This window comes from Ceratosolen solmsi, unplaced genomic scaffold (assembly GCF_000503995.2).
Source record: "Ceratosolen solmsi marchali unplaced genomic scaffold, CerSol_1.0 scaffold76, whole genome shotgun sequence".
NCBI classification, from domain to species: Eukaryota; Metazoa; Arthropoda; class Insecta; order Hymenoptera; family Agaonidae; genus Ceratosolen; species Ceratosolen solmsi.
Window position 1 is genome coordinate 18106 of NW_011948465.1, and position 18227 is coordinate 36332.

At 34.8% G+C, this 18227-nt stretch overlaps 1 protein-coding gene across 1 annotated transcript in view; it reads right to left on the reverse strand.

Moving 5' to 3' along the window:
- Window positions 1-18227, reverse strand: part of LOC105366952 (laccase-5) — a 52995-nt gene that overhangs the window by 11835 nt on the left and 22933 nt on the right. Inside the window, exons 6-7 of the mRNA XM_011505565.1 lie at window positions 13721-13905; window positions 5041-5236 (exon numbers count right to left, since the gene is read on the reverse strand). Coding sequence (XP_011503867.1) covers window positions 5041-5236; window positions 13721-13905 — 381 coding nt within the window. The remainder of the gene's footprint in view (window positions 1-5040; window positions 5237-13720; window positions 13906-18227) is intronic.

Genomic DNA, 18227 nt, shown 5'->3' on the forward strand with positions numbered 1-18227 from the left:
ATTAAATGTCCTCAACACTTTCTTTATGAAACTTGTTAATAATGAGCTTAAATTGCCCTTAAACTTATGCATTTTTGTTTTGTTTGTAGTTATGATTACATTTAAAGAATTTAATGAAGTAGTTATAAGACTGTTAATTTTGTTCTTATTTCATTTAAAATATCATCCGGTGGGATGCCTGTGTACCTGATTTTTTCGGTCTTATATAGTCATTTACTTCTGATGATATATTGCTCTCAAGTTATAGTTTCAGTTGGTTTATCAAATTCAGATTTATCCCTTATTGAAATATTATATGAATGTTTATCCGATAATCTTCATTCTGAGGATAATGTGATTCGTCTATTATATTCATCCTTTGCAATAACTTAAAATATTGTTTGTAATTTCAGATTCTTCGGGAGATATAGGTATTCAGATATTTTCGGGGAGTTTATCATTTCTATTATTAACACTTCAGGAGAAACATTTGTTATGACATCGACTATTGATATATTCGGTGGAACTTGTTTAGTATGTGCATTACCTTCACACTTTATGTAATTTTTTACTAATTGTCTGCATCGATGATGATAGCTATGCGTGAAGCTCAGCCCTTAAATATTATCGTGGTAGTTTTTAGGCGCCGGTAGCGATCCGGTGACTGTTGCTATGCCGATATTTGTCCTGACGTCAATAGGGCATAGCCTCGAAGGTTCATTGGTATTAATTTTCGGAATTATAATCGTATATTCAAGTTTTCAGCGTAGAAATATTTCTCGAGTCATTGGCTAGTGTTTATAAACAACTGTTCGCGCGCTCATATCTCTCCCACACTAGTATTCCGCTTTTCAACCGTTTCAATCCGTAACACCAATTATAAAATTAAGAAACCAGTTTTAATTGATTAATAAATTTATTTATATTTATCGCTATCAATAACTACACTATAACTACCATTTAAAACTTTTTTATTTAAAACTACCATTTAAAACTTCAAGTCTGGTATTTGCATATAATCTCATGATTTTTACAAACAATGGAAAAAAAGCATTAAGTATAATGTTAACTGAATAACAGTTACATATTGGGAATATAGCAATAACTAGAGTAGTAATAAAGCCTCTTTTGCATTATCGATTCTATCGTATCATTGAAACGACAATAATGTAGAATCCAAGACTGGAGAGTAAGAGAGGGAACGAAATATATAGGAAATAATCCGATTAAGATTCTACTAGTATTCCGTAATAAACAAAGCATCTTAGCTAGACCAGTTAATAACTTAATAGGTTAGTAAAAATCTAAATATTCGTTATTCATCGAAAAAGTTACATCTACAACATACCGCAACTACCTAATATAATAATTAATATTAATAATTAATAACTAATAATTAATAACTAATAATATAACTAATGACTTAATAACTACTTAATAAGCTAATAAATAGCATAATTCAACTTATATTAAACCTAAGAAAAATAAATTCTTAACTCACTATTATAAATAGTACAAGATTTTCGTATACATTTCTGTTCAAAAAATTAATTCCACTAATCCGACTCGTCAGCCAATGCACTGTTTCAATAAGTAATAGATTTAATTTTTACTGCTGTTTATTCCATTTATTTCACATTATTTCCAAGTTTGGATAATTAACCGTGATGAGATTACAAATGACCTTTATATTTCTTAATAATCATGTGGCGTTGAAATATACTTTTATTGGAGAATTGGAAGATGATCAATTCCTTATTCTCTGCATGCAACTGGTGATATTATGATTTACTGTGAAAAGAAATGGGTTATAATCTATTGAATATTATCACTTTGGAGGTTATGATCGTTGTAGTGCTCTGACCGAACACTACAATCTTGTCATGTTTCAACTCAACACGTCTTGCAGTTGCCTCTGAATAATGAGCTGTGTAAGTGCCTAAAATAGAGGTCGTGCGGAGCTGTGCGCCACCAGTGTGGCGTCAACAATTGATCGTTGCGGAAATGTACGCTACCAATGTGGCGCGAATCGCTGATCGTTGGAGGAAATGAAAAGCGACTGTGTGACGTCAACAGCTGGTCTTGCTTTTAGTGCATGCATGGGAAGCTTCTGTAGTCGGACTATCAGCTGTCCGTTTTCAGAATAAGCCGAGAGATGAAGAATCAGCACTAGCGGTAAGGACTTACTTGCAGTGTAGTGTGATGCTCTCAGTCCCTCTTCATTGGTTTGATGTGAAGTTCCCTTCCACGAATTGCAGCTCTTAAGTTCTTTCTTGTCTCCAGCTGAGATTGCAAGAATTTCAAAATCTATGCTATCTAAAGCTTGATGAGATCAATGTTGACTGTATATTGAATCACAGTAATAGAAAGACAGTTACAGTTCTTAACTTGTTTCTTGTCTCCAGCTGAAATTACAAGAATCTCAGAACCTATGCTATCTAAAGCTTGATGAGATCACTTTAACTGTATATTGATTCACAGTCGTAGAAAGAACTTTTACTTGACTCAGCTGAACGACTTTGTCTCTGGTCCTCCTCCGTGAGAGTAAGTCATGACTTATCCTTTCAATCAGGAGAAGAATAAGAATAGGACATTACATTGCCCTTTTTAGTTCACTGACCCAGTTCCACTTGGGACCCCTTCTCCTTTCAGTAATCCAATCAGAGGGTCACCTTGGGCAGCACGATAGATTATGCACGCCTTCATTTCCACTTCCTTCTAGGCTCATTCCCGAATATGCTATTCGGGAAAGTGTCGGAAAGTGGGGAGCTTTTACTATTGGTCGCCTCTTCTTGGTCGCCTCTCCCTTCTCTGAGACTTGGCTAGATGAAGGGTCCTCTTGGTGGTGGTCGATCTTCCAATGCGATCGACTAGATGCGGCGTAGTTAAGAACAATGCAAGCATTATCTTAAAAGACCGAATGCGCACGTGCGGGGTTTTGGGTTGCAGTGAAATTTAGGAAATGTTTGTACTCGATAGTTTGCGTATATTCGATACTCTTTCAGAATCTGTTTTCTCGGCAGTAAACAACAAATTAGTTTAATTGCTCCGGAAAAGCATGGGCACTTTTTTAGATAAGCAAGAATAAATAAGCTAACTATTCACTGGAGTTTTCCAGATGCATTGACCGTCTCGAGTGTCCAGCGACCGTGAGAAATCGTGGCAAGAAACTTTTCTCGCAATCTCGAATAATTTCAATTATTTATATAATTACATAATAATTGTAAAATCGACGCATTGAAACAATTGCAATACCATTAAGTGTTCAACTAAATAATATAAAAAATTGATGTATTTATAAATCTTACATGTTAAAAATATTACAATAACTTCGTTAAAACTATTTCTAAGTTATGATCATTTATAATTATAGTATACATAAAATATTTATACATTAAACTTTCATATTTCTATTAATCTTTTTTATAATTACTATATAAATGTTTTTTATTTAATTAATATTCTAAGTAAACCACTTGAATAGATTTTCTGAAAAAATTATTTTAAATTCACCTTTTATATCGATGTAAAAAAATAAAAAAATATTAATTATATAAAAATGCATATATAATTGAAAACTTTTAATAAAAATCTAGAACAAACATAGTAAAAAGTCTTAACTTTTAATTGAGTACAAATTATTGATTGATCATATGAACAATTCATAAAAGTGAAATTTCATAAAAAAAGGTTGTAAATCTTTTTTAAATATATGCACTATTTATCTTCATTTTTATAATATGAACTTTTCAATTTACATATAAATTATTATATAAATAATGTGGAAGTGCCTATAGAATAAATATAGTCTACTAACGCATTAAGAAAATATTTATGCAAGTATATAATTTAAAAATTGACTAAAAAAAATAAAAAAATATTAAATAAGAAAGCCAACACATTTTGAAAACATTCTATACGGTGTAAAATATATATTGTTCGCAGACATAATTTTTTTATTTATTTATTTATTTAATGAGGAATTCGAATATTAATCGAATATTAATTAGTTGAATAATTCGTTTACAAAAATAATATATTAAAAACATTCTATAAAATATGAAATGTTTAGTATCCTAATATTTAGATACAACGTCAGGAACTTAAAGTACATATAAATAAATTTCTGTTGTTCGAATTAGAAGCTTTGTAAAATATATTTGATTTTAAACAAAAATTTTCACTGTTATCTTATCTTTAACTTATTTCTTTTAATCTTTCATAAAACAAATATTTTACTGATCTTAAAAACAAATTTAGTTAGAATTTATAAATTAAAAATGTAAGTAAAGTAGATTCTACTGTTCGAGATTGCGAGAACTTCATGTGAGTATTAGAGATTTGGGAAAATGCAAGTCGTTAGACATTTAGAAATAGTCGTTACGCCCAAAAATTAAAATCTAACGATACACAATCGCATACACTGTTGTCTAATCTAACCATACTGTCGTTTGGATAATTAAAGCAAGGGAGCTTGAATCAGGCGTCCCTCTTAGTGGAGACGCCATGAGATAGACTACTCTCTCTAATTCAAGACGCAAAAGCTAGAGGCGCTCCAAGTAGAGACACCAAAGCCAGAGGCGCTCTGATTGGTGACGACCACAAAGAACACGTGCTCTCTTAAGGGAGACGCCGCAGAAGATGGACTGTCTTAACAGAAGCCATGAAAGAGGTGCTCTCTTACAAAGGACGCCGGGAGCACACTTTTCTCCGACCAGTAAACTGATCCACTCAGTCTAATTCTAAACATCTACCCTTTCATATTTTTCGTTAATTTTTTTTTTTTATTATTCAAATACCAAAATTTAAAATACAATATTAAGTATCTTATTATCAGAAGAACTTTAATAAATTATATGTATATATTGTATTTAAGAATATGAAGAATATTTTATATTGAAAGTAAGAACAAATTTGTGAATTTACTTTACAAATTAAATAAATTAACTATGTGATGTGAACTAGATGTAATAATTAATTTCTTATATTTAAATAATTAAAAATATTATTTTTAATGCTTTAAAAATAAATTTTTTATAATTTATTTAATTCAAATCTCACCAAGATATCGATTGTATGTATTTGGTTGAAAGACTTCTTCTGGACGATAAAATAAAAATCGGAAGGGAAGAAATATTTTTACATCTGGACGTTCTTGAAGTAAACCTTCATCTATTGAACGTGCATTTTTCAGTTGACTAACACAAACAGCATCATTGCGAGGTTGATTACAAATAGCATCAAGTGGATTGAGGACCTTATTAAAAAAATAGCAATATATAAATTAAAATATAATATATAAATGTTATACGATAATACTTATAATGAAATATAAAATTTTGCAAAATAAATTTTAAAACAATATTTATATAAAAATAATTATTTCTTTGATTTGTATTATCAATTATTTTTCTATTAATGTTTATACTTAGTCAATTTGAAAAATCAAGAAAAATACAATAATTATTGTTTAACAAAGCACAGTTTTTATATGGTCAAATAATGACACTAAGAAAAAGAAAAAGAACACATTTTTTAAATAGAAGAAAAAATGAGACTTTCATTTGAGGGAATCAATAGGCAGTCATCTGAAATAAAACAGCTAATCTGTAACTTAAATCAAATTAAATAAATCTGTACAAAGTGTATCCGCTAATCCAGCACATTTTACCCAGACTGGTTCGAAGGATACAAAATTGTTTATGCTGTTGACAACTCAGAGACCACGAGATGTTATGTGGTAGCGATGTTCGGTCAAGTGAAAAGGATAGTGTAATAAATCTAGTTGTTACTCTGTTTAATTCGTTAATTTCCAGATACAGTCCATGTGTATGGGCACGTGCTTTCATCAGTGGCGGACTCGAACTTCGAAATAGGTTAGGTCGGCAAGGTATGGCGTAAATGCCGCGAAAACTTATCGACACGCTCTACGTGCATATGGGACACGTGCTTCTTCTTAAGTTCAAACAGTAGAATTAATTATTAGTGCACAGAACATTAGCCCTTGTCGCTTAATGTACTGTAGTAGGAGTATCTGCGCTCTCTTCAGCGGTCTGACAATAATCAAGTTGCAGAGGCCTGACCAATAATCCCAATGTACTGTATTAGCGAGGCCTACATGGCAGTATCGGCACTTTCTGACTGTCTGATAATAATCAAGTTGCAAATTCCTGACGATAGTGCCACTATAGTGTACTATAGCGGGAGTTACCAGATAGTATCGGCGCCCTCTTCAGCGATCTGATAAGAATCAAGTTGCAAAGGCCCGACGGATAATGTCGGCGCAGAGCCATAAAATAATATAATACAAATAGATTGCTGGAGATGCCAATTTACGTCGTCGCTCTCAAAGCGGTCTGACTATAGTCACGTTGCGGAGGGCGCACGGATAGCTGGCCAGTAATAGAGAATAAATAATGTAAATAATTGTATATACCTTGCATGGATTCCTATAGACGTGTAGAACTTTTCACTGTTATGACTTGCACTGATTCACTTGACTTGCTCAACAAGACTAAATTTCTTCGTCGTCTCTTGCACCTTATATATTATTGCGTACATTCAGCGTTGTAATCATTGGAAGCTCTAGTAAATTCTCGGAAGGCAAGCTTTAGTAGATTCAAGAATCTTCTTTTATTGCAATGCGGATATAGCACGAAGCTTAAATTTCATCGAAAATTTTCGTATCGAATAATTCAAATATTACGATTTAATAATAAATATAAATGTAATCTAATCACAATGGTCAATGTTCGATTTTAAAGGCTTAGTTTATGGCTCGAACTACCAATTCAATAGTTCAGTGAATTAGTCTCACGTCAGGATAACTTTAAAGGGAATAATAAGTGAAAAGGCTGAAAAATATTATGTATTTTAGTAAAACAATGTTTATTATTTGTTAATAATTATAATAATATTGCAATGTTGTGGAGAGAGAAGATTATTCTATTGCAGTAATGAGGGTGTGTCCTTGTATTCTTTATTATCGTAGAATCTGTGGATATGACTATATATCTTGAAGTTGAGGTTATGCTGATGTTTTAAAAATCAGCAGGTGTGATCAATCATGCTCATGAGGTAGCATGAGAAGATGGTGTTTTAATCAAGTATGTTTGATATACGGAATACTATACTTGATATGGTGTAAGATGTCTAATGGAACTTGTTGAGTAATCAATTATGCTTTAATTATTTATGGGGGCAGTAAAAAGACTAGTCACACACAAGAGTAATTAATGATAAGTCTTCGTGCTCTTGAAGGACTTAATGAAATGTATTTGTAGTCGATTATTCAATATATTGTTGTCTGGTCTTGACAATGTGCTTGACGAATTGCGTCGCTTGAGTCGACTCTTATGGACCTGTACGGGTTCGAAGCGTTGGTTCGAGAGAGAGACTGTACGTTTGCCCGATCTATTCTTGCGGGCCTGTACGGGGTCGAAGCGTCGATTCGAGAGAGAAGCCGTAAGTTTGCCCGACTATTCTTGCGCGTGATGTGACTAGCTTATTAATTAATATAAAAAAGTACCTTGTGAGCTGCAGACAAGGTGTGTAAATTACTGCGTAATTGATGTCCCATTTGATTACTATTCCAATTGGCTTCACTGTAAATCACTACTAAATCTGCAGATTTCCTTTTAATAATGCACACGTATATTATTTACTACGCTGCCGAATTTATGGCCACGTATCATCGTCACAGTATATACTAAAACACTGAGCGGCAATTACAGTTAAGTGAGTGCAAAGTAGGATTACAATGAGCGTATGAGCCTTTTGAATACGCGCGCGAACCGAAGGCTTGATCTTTCCGTGACGGCTCTTTTGAAAATACCGACCGTTCCATGGCGGTCCTGTTGCGGGCAGATCGAGACCCGTGTGTCATGGCTTCTACTGGTAGATGGTTAGATCGTTTCATTATGGTCGGTCACTGCGGTCGGATCACGGCAAGATGTTAGCCGCAAGTGCAGTTGAGCGAGGGTGGTTAGCAAGCGGGCCGATCAGCGAGAGAGCCGTTCAGCGAGAGCGACGTTCAGAAAGAGCAATGTTCAGCAAGAGAAGGAGGCGCGCCGCGTGCTTTCCTTATATATCCACGCGGTGGCTCACTTAGCTGGCAACAAAGCATCGTCGTTGTTGCACTGAATTCTTACACGAAGCGTAAAAAGAAAAATCTAGAACTTTCGAGAATTCGACGAAACAAAAAGTAGGGCGTAATACAGATAGAAAACTTCGTTATTAGATCCTCGATATTAAATTTCATGTCGTAAAACTTGCTCGGACTTGCCGAGTTTTGTTTATAAACATTCGCCCAAGTGCGCGTCCCGGTCCGAGCGCACATGCCGTGCGTCGTACAGCGCATATGACCCACTTTTTCTTAAATTCGTGGAAACTGCATCAATATCGAACAGTCAATATGTGTATTGTTTTATTATTATAATTTTACATTTATAATTTAAATATTTATAATTTATAATTTAATTATTATTATATGTTTACTTATGTAATAATAGAAAATGCTACTTTTATTTGTAATACTTTTATAATATAGTAATTTTATTTTTACCATTATGAATAAATAAAATTTATGTACTATACAGCACATAAAAAATCTTATCAAAAAATATATGAAATAAATAAAAATGAAATGTAAGTTTGAATTATAAATTTAAAAAATGCTAGTCTACAAAAAAATAAAATTTCAAACAAATTTTTAAAATATTATATTATATTATATTCAAAACATCCATATAATTTAAAGTACTCAAGAAAGATGTTCAATAATAAAATAAAAATATTAATCAAAGAAATGGAATCTATCAAAATAAACTAATACTGTACTATAATTTTTTAACGTTATATTGTATAATAACAATAATTAAACCTATGAGAAATATAATAATGTATCACGTATGCCAGATAATAGAATAGATTTATTATCTCTGTACAAGTTTATTAATATATCGCTATACATATTGCTACATACTTCTTACACACACTCTGGACTATTAAGTTTATTTTAATTTCTTCTTAAGAGTATTTTAATTTATTAGGATTATATATGATTTTTGTTTTAACCATGCTCCTGTTGTAGCGTAAAGCAATTTTTTTTCATCTGCTCGTATTAATTACACAGTATAATGAAATTTATCATCGTCGATTATGTTTCACAAACGCCATCCCGATAAAATTAATGAACCCTTTCCATTTCCACTCAAACACCGAAAAAGTTTCCTAAATATCTTCGCCACTTCTAGACCGAATATGTAGATATTATATATCTTATAAAAATCTAAAATTATATTATAGAATTTAATTGCAAATCAGAATTAATCAAAAATATATCTTAAATATTATTTCATATATTGTCTCTGACAGATATTAAAAATTTGACAAAATATCTCTAGAGAAATATTATAATTTAAAATCTATCATAATTGCTACTTTGAGGTTTCTTTTTGAATCTTGTCCAATTAAAGTGAACGTGCAAAAAAATTGAAAGCTTTTTGACATATTTACTATTTGTCATACTTAATATCCTTGTATCAATAAATATCAGAAATTTTTAACATGCATTCATTTATAGATTTGGAAAATATATCATTCATCTACAAACCTCCTTAATTACTTATTCAAATAATTTACTAATATATTGTAAACCTAATTTTCTTTTCATTTGTATAATCTTAAATCTTATTGTCTATAAAATAGAATAAAATAAGTGAAAAATAACATCAGATGCATAAAATAATTTCTTAATAATATTAACTTTATTTCTATAACATTTTCTATTAAAGGATACTGTTTAAAAGTGTCTGATTTTCTGGCTCAAACTGCCAATGTTCGATAACTTATTATAATTTACCGCCCTATAATTTACCCTAGTAGATACTTGGGAAGGAGTTTAGTGCAAAGGCTTTACATTTATACAGTGAGCGCTTTTTCGTTTAATATGATTTATTAAAGTTTATTTATAATAACGTTATTGTTGTATTGAAATTATGTGATAGAAGAGTATATACTATGGTTAATCACAATTATTCAGTTGCTTAAAATGATTCTGTAGTGAATAGTTTACCTGCCCAAGATGTTCCTAGAGGATGTTGATTTTGTAAGAAACAGCAACAAATTATGCATACTCTTATTAGTGAGTATGGTTGTACTATATTAATAATTGCATCATGCTAATTTTGTGTGGATTAGCAATTATTTATGGCTTAGACTTGGTTTACTCACAGAGAAACAGTAGCCTTGACCTGTTCTGTGTTGAACCTTCCACCATGCCGATGTATTGAATATGTAGATGAATTGTTTTACCATCCCGAATACTCTGTGTGCATGATTAATTACACCATTTCGGATGAATTAGCTGTGGTTGTAGTCTGGCACTTTCTTGATTTGAAGGGGGTAGTACCAATTCCTTTATCTTGCACACAGGAGAATAGACACGTCTTCCTTCCTCGGTATCCTTACCTTGTGTAAGTACCTTAAGAGCGTATGGCTAATAGCTTGCTAGCTGGAAACAATGCATAGCTGTTGCTATGCAGAAAATATTGCAGGGCGTTCGAGTCTAACGCTTTAGAAGTTTCGAGAATTCCGGGAAACTAAAGCTTTAGAAGATAGGAGAATTCCAACCGACGTTGCTATGCGGAGACCAGATAAACATTATAGGACGCTCGAAGATAAAAGTCCTAGACAAGGGAGAGATGACCAATAGTAAAAGCTCCCCCCTTTCCGACACTTTCCCGATTAGCATATTCAAGACTAAATCCAGAAGGAAGTGAGAATGAAGGCGTGCATGATCCATCATACTGCCAAAAGTCAAACTCTGATTGAATACAGGAAATAAGAAGGGGTCCCAAGTGGAACCGGGTCAGTGAACTATTTACGAAGGACAATGCAATGTACCACCGCTTATTCTCTTCACAGATAAGTCACGACTTATTCTCACGAAAAGTCACAAGGAGGAGGAATAGAAAACAGTTGAATCTTGTATCACCACTTTCTACTTCTGTGGTTTAATACCCAGTTACACTTAGTCTCGTCAAGCACATATTACTCAAGGCTGAGATTTTCGTCCTATCAGTAAGAGGAGACAAAAGGAAAGTTCATAAGTAAGCAGTTAGCGCATGGAACTTCACCTTCACGCCCGTGAGAGAAAACAAGGGATAATACTACTGGCTCAAGTAAGTCGGCATTAGTATTAATTCCTCGCTTCACGAGCCATTCAGATACAGGACCTACAAGCATTTAGTGTCCAGAAGTTTCCCGCGCATGCCCACGTCACAAGACCAACAACTCGCCTCATTCAGTAGCGCGCATTATTCTAACCTCCATCTCAGATACATGTTCACTCACACAGCCTATCATTAGAGACAACAGCAACACGTGTCAAAAGCACCAAACTAACAAGAGTTATAGTGTTCATTCAGAGCACAACAGTGATCATAACCTCTCAAGTGGTAATACACTGAATTATTATCATCACCATTGAAATAAAATTGAAATTAAACGGAATAAACAGCAGAAAGAATTATATGTGTTAATTATTTGAATCAGTGCATTAACTCTTCCACTTGTCCACGCATTCTCCCACACAACATCTAGTGGTTTCTTAGTTAATTCTACACGTTTGTTTGACGAGCCGGATTAGTGGAATTAATTTTTATACATAGTGAACTATATTCTTTCTCTCGTATGCACTTTGTTCGGATTTCGAGTCACCTAGTGGTCGAGAAACCAAAATGATTGGATTAGACTATACTCACGATTTTACTGGTGGCAAAGTGTGAATAAATGATAGGTTAATGCTTCAATTCAGTAATCAACACAATTGGATTTCGTGGTATTTATGAAGTTTGAAGTATAAATATATATATATATACAGTACGTTGGTATGACAATCGTTGGATTGCACAAACAAGTTAGATTCTTGGTTGTTGTGCGAATCGTTGAATTAGAGCTTCTTGTTGGTTTTTTTCTTACGTGGAATTAACATGCACTACAAGTAGAGGTCGGCGGTTGTAACTTCCAGATCCACTTATTGTAATGCACTTGGTGGAGGTTGCTATACAGAGAAGCGCAAGGGCGTAAATCCTTGATACTCCTTATGTAGGGCCACGTACGGTACCTTAGGTATGACTCTCTTCTTAATGATAATATAGAAATTAAATACCTCGATGTGTTTTGGCTGTATTGTGGTACACGTCAAGACGCAGTAAACGTTGTCTCCTCAATCAGTGCCGTACAAGGCTGACGCATTTGCGCTTTCAATATACAGCTTTTCTTTCAATTAAAGTTACAGCAATTCATTATCTTACCCAAATTCTGTGATGAGTGCGCAGAATTTACGCTTTTTGTTTCGTAATCACTTTGGAATGCAATCAGCACTCTTGACTGCTTGAATTATGGCGCCCTTAAAAAGTTGTTAAATATATTTGCTTCACTGTCTGTCTTCACTAACTTATTGTTGTAGAGACTGGCTGAATTATGTGCGTATATTTAGTAAAACTGATTGACTGGTATAAGACGGTGTTCAGTTGCTGTGTAGAGTAATAACTCATAACTAAATGATTTAGAAATTTAGAGTGAGCCTACGAGCCTGTTGAATACATGTACAAAACTGAAAGCTTAGTCGTTCCGCGGCGGCTTTGCTGAGATATATCGACTATTCCAAAGCGGTCCTGCTAAGGCAGACCGTGTTCCGTGCCATGGCGTCTTCACTGAGAGAATTTCACCAAGAGATCTAGGCTTGTCGCGTGCGACCTTTAAATATGTGCACGGCACATTACTTATCTGACAACAATGCATACGTGTTGCTATGCCAAAAGTCTTGCATGACGTCAGAGTCCAAGCTCTAGAACGTTCGGAAATTGTAGGAAAACAAGGCTCTACAAATTTTGTAGAATTCAAATGACGTTGCTATGCGGAAACTAGATAAACATTACAGAAAGTTCGCAAGCAAAGGCTTTAAAATGATCGAGAAATTCCGGAGTAAATGTTTACGATTTCGCGAGCTAGAACGATGACAAATTTCGGAGTATTAAATTTCTTGTAAAGTGCTCCAATCCTAAACACAGTCTTTACTTTTATTATTCTTTCGAAATAGTTTTCCCAACAATTCACTGTTTTTTATTTTCCCTTCTCTCATTTTTCATTCTGCATTATTCTATTTCTAAATAATTAACAGCCATATAACAGTTACAATATTAGGGTTAATATTGATTTTTTCCTTTTATTATTATCTTTTTAATACTCATTATTTATAGCCATATTTATTTTTCTTCATTTCGAGGCAGAGTAAAATGCTACCTTTTCTCTCCCCCCTCCTATCACCATAAAATTCACCAATGACACTTAAATAGGTCTTATAAACAATACTATATTATAATGTGATATTAATACTATTTAAAAATCCAAGCAAAGTATTCTAATTGCACCTAATTGAGTTAATAAAGTAATACAACTTTTTCAAAATGATGAAAAATTTTCTGTAATTGCAATATTAATTTATTCAAGGTTAGTTGATTAAATAAGAAAAGTTTTATAAAATACTTAATCAATTTTTACATAAAAAAAGAATAAAAAGTAAATATAAAAAAATATATGACGAATCGTCAGTTAAAAATGGATCAAAGATTCAATTAGAAAATTCAAGAAAATAATTTAAAAAATTTTTCAAATAAATTTATAAGATTGAATTCTGTAAATATAGTTAATGTTAATAATATATTTATGTACTTACAACACCTTGTGGAAGACCAAAATCGTAAGTTGGTGCTTGTGTAGATGGTTGATAAGGTCCACGCGCATAACGCAGTATTGCAAGTTGTTGTGATCGTTTTATACCACATTCTCCAAGCCCACGCAGTTGAATCCAGTAAGCTCCAATAGGTTGATCGGCAGTAATAACAAAGTCATATCTTTCACCTGTAAAGGAAGTATATAATTGGATTGTCTCCATTAAAAAATGTAATAAATAGTATTATTGCAATTTTTTATGATCATAATAAAAACAATGATAAATATAAATGATTATTTATACAAGAATAAAAACAGACATAATATTAAATTATGGTAACGAAACGTAGAAAAGAGATAGACATATATACACAGCTTAAAAACATTAATCTCCTACTTAATTAACAATTTTAAATCCTTTATCAAGCAATAAAAATATTTAAATCACGATAGTTCCATAGAAACATTCTGTTCGAGATTGCGAGAATATTTCCCAAGTCGTTAAACATCTTGCAAATCCAAAAGCATTAAGTAGTCGTTCGACTCTTGAAAATGCCTGCTCATAAAATACCTGGCATTGATATCATGAAACATCTGACAAAACAAGTCATAAAACATCTGGAGTTTTCTTGAGACGGTCGGTACACCCAAACGTTAAGAGCTACGGGCAAGCATTCGCCCCTCCTCCTTTTTTAAGTCTGCTATATGGCCGCCAGAGTCGTCTATGGCAATGAAATCAGAAGCTCCTCTTGGCTCGAGGGCCACGAAAAGAATGAGCTTCTTGATTGAAGGCTAGGCCAGGCGCTGCTCTCGCCGATGAATCGGCAAGCTCTCCGGTTGGATACAAAAAAATGGAGAGGATCCCAAGTGACACCAGGGTAAGTGAACTATTTAAGAGAGACAAACAGAATATTTAAACTATTCCGTGGCGATCCTCAAGGAAGAAGGAAGAAAGAAAAGGGAAGTCCCCTCAGCTCAGTCCGAAACCATGTCTTTGTTTGTAATCTCATTAACTCACGGCGCCAAAGCCACCATTTTATACTCAAGGTCTCTCCAAGAGCCAGGTCACCAAGCATCTTCAAGGATCAAGGACGTTTAAAACGTTTAGAAGCCTATCTTCGCGCCATTCAGCGTCCACCATGCCGATCCAACTGAAACTCGCTCGTGCTCACGAAGAAAAGGGAAGAAAAGCTATCTTAACTGAGTCCGAAGAAAGTTTTCGTTAGTAAACTTCTTAATATAAGGTGCTTTACCACCAATTCACACACGGTCTCTTCAGTAGCCAGATTCCAGAGCATTATTATCCTACTATTTCCGCAGCCTGTGCCAAAAGCGATTTTCGCTCGCACCCAACACGCATGAAGCCTGCATTGCGCCATTCAGCATCATACCATGTCGATCCTAACCTGTAATTACAGCACGTGCATCAAGAGCAAACATAACTTATTTAGAGGAATTGTCACTTGTATCAGAGCACATCAAAAAGGCAAGGATCAAAATTCGTGCTCATCATTCACGATTTATATATTCAAGGTTACTATCGTGCAAAAGGGCATGAAGCACAAGCGTTCGTGCTCATCATCTACGACTCTCATATTCAAGATAAATCTCGCTTATACCCAAACGCACGAAGCAAATTTACCACGTGGCACTCGAACAAGTAGTAATAGCTTTACAACCTCTCCTTTCTCAGAATGACCTACTATCAGGGGCACCACGTTACGAGAAAACTCACAACCTCCTACTTCCAACAAAGTGCACACTAACGCTACGTGCTAACTGCTACAGAGCTGCAAGAGTTCATCTATTGACTTCATAAACAACAGCAATAAAACCAGATTTGTTAAATATTGTATCAATGTACTAACCGTTTCACTTGCCCACATATTTTACCCACATAACATTTCATGGTTCTTTAATTAATTCTAAACAATTTGATCCTTCTACCCGGATTTCCAGACCTTGGCGAAACAAGCCGGATCATTGGATACATTATGTACACATTCCATAGAGAAAGTAAGAATATACTGTGACTTGTGTACATATTTTAAATAGATTACTGTTTTAAAAGTTAAAAGAAGAATTACTATCTAGCTTACAAAAAATATTCCAATTACTTTAAATAGCTTAAAAACTTTGTATCTCTGATCTCAATGTATCTGTTCGGGATTGAAGCAGTTGCAAGCGAAATCCAAAAGTGAGAGTGGTATAAGCTCCCGGACATGTACGTTTATAAATACAATTTAGCGAATTCGGGAAATTTCGCTTCGCTGAAAACTCGAATATACGATTATAATTCCGAATAGCAGTAACGATGAACCTTCCAAGGCTATATCCTACTGACGCCACGACAAAGAAATCGGTATAGCAACAGAACCAGTACGCTACCGGCGTCACAAGCTCCTACGAGAATATTTAAGAGCAGCGCTTGACGCGCACCTCCCTTGTGCTAGTACTATCGCGCAGTCTCTACGACGGGCTCACTATTCTACCTTCAAGCATTACTACTACAGGCATCACTCACTGTAGCTATCGACGTATGTAAGCATTAGCAGTTCAACAAACCAATAGTAATGCCACACTAATAAAATCCGTTAAACTTAAACGCAAACTTATATTCAAGAAGTGCCAGTGCAAACATAAATTAAAAGTGAAATTAATGAAACTACAACTACAACTGTACGAGATTGAAGGCATTGTCGGCATCGCCGACCTTTTAGATCTCAGATTTCTGTAAACACTTGGACGAGAATTTTTCATATACTTGTTATGTTTTGGTTTCAAATGGCCCGTAATATTTATATGGTCTTTATACAAAATACAACTCGTCATTCCGACTTATTTTATCAAGTCTCGGTTCAACGAATACAATTTGATGCCGTTGGCAACTCAGAGGCCACGGGTGTTGTGTGATAGCGATGAAAGGTCACAAGTGGAAGGGATATTATAATAATACAATATAAATGTGGCTGAAGTATTTACTTTTTATTCTGTTATTTATTGTTGACAAGGTTGACTATTATTACTATTATTAATTATAGATTAACTCTTGTATTGAAGTAATCTGTTGCGGGGACAAATGTACAGTAATCTATGCAGCTTGATTGTTGAATACGAATGGCGAATGGCGCGAAGTTTCGTTCGTCGACACTAGCGCTGTTTGAATGAGCACGTGTGTGGTTGAGGTTATGAATGCAGCGTAATGACTGAAAGATACCGCAGAGTGGCGCGAAACTGGATTCGTCGACACTTGCGTTGTGTGTTGCTTAATTTCATAAGTTTCCGAACTTGAACTAAGGTGAGGGTTGCAAAAAAGGGACGCCCCTTTTGCGGGTGCGAACTTGACGATGCGTACTAGAATTTATTACGCACTGTCATTCTAGGAGGAGCTTCTTTGCCCTTAGTTGCTTGTCAATGTAATACTCTGAATCTAAATATATATGTAATTATTGTAGTAATAATACTACTTACGAAGACTGATCGTTGAATCGTCTCCGGACTCTGATATGCGGATTGTCGTCGCTCCCTTTGAACATGTAACGACGGTTTCTTGAACTGCGTTAGTGAACATACGGGTTTATGTCGTCGTTCTTCTGGGACTTGTAACTACTGTTGATTGAACGTGTTAATGGACAATCAAAAGAAGTGGTAGTCGTCGCTCCTTTTGAACATGTAACGACGGTTTCTTGAACTGCGTTAATGGACATACGATGTATGTCGTTGTTCCTCCAGGACTTGTAGCTACTGTTCCAGTGACAGTGTTAATGGACTTTGACTAAACTTAACTGAGTATGAAATATATCAAGGGTATTGAAGGAGTACTACTAAAAGAGAAATATCAAGAGTATACTACTGTACGGATTACAGTATTTTTAAGCTGAATACAAAGTGGGAGAGGTATGAGCGCGCGAACATTTGTTTGTAAAGACTGACCAACAAACTTGAGAATGCTTCTATACCGATAAAACTCGAATATACGACTATAATTCCGAAAGGTAATAACAATGATCCCTACAAGGCTATGCCCTATTGACATCACGACAAATATCGGCATAGCAACAGCCACCGATGCGCTATCGGAGCCCCTAGTTCGTACGAGAATATTTACGGAGCTGCACGTGCCGCGATTCCTTCTTCTAGTAACAAGAACCCATTACGACAGGATCGCCACTCTATACTCGCGGTTCCCGCCGACACATGTAAGCAACGTCGACGCTCGTTCTTACTATCACCACACGGTTCCCGCCAACACATGTAAACAACGCCGACGCTCGTTCTTACTATCACCACGCGGTTCCCGCCAACACATGTAAGCAACGCCGACGCTCGTTCTTGCATATTACCTCACATCGTGGTTCACTCCCACATCAAGCACACGGACGTGCACCGATACCACCACTACCTTGAGCTCACGAACACAAACAGTAACGTCACACGGACGTTCTCCCACCACTCCGTATACTACAGCTCACCCCTCGCCGGCTGCCAAGACGGCACTAACTTGCTGCCCC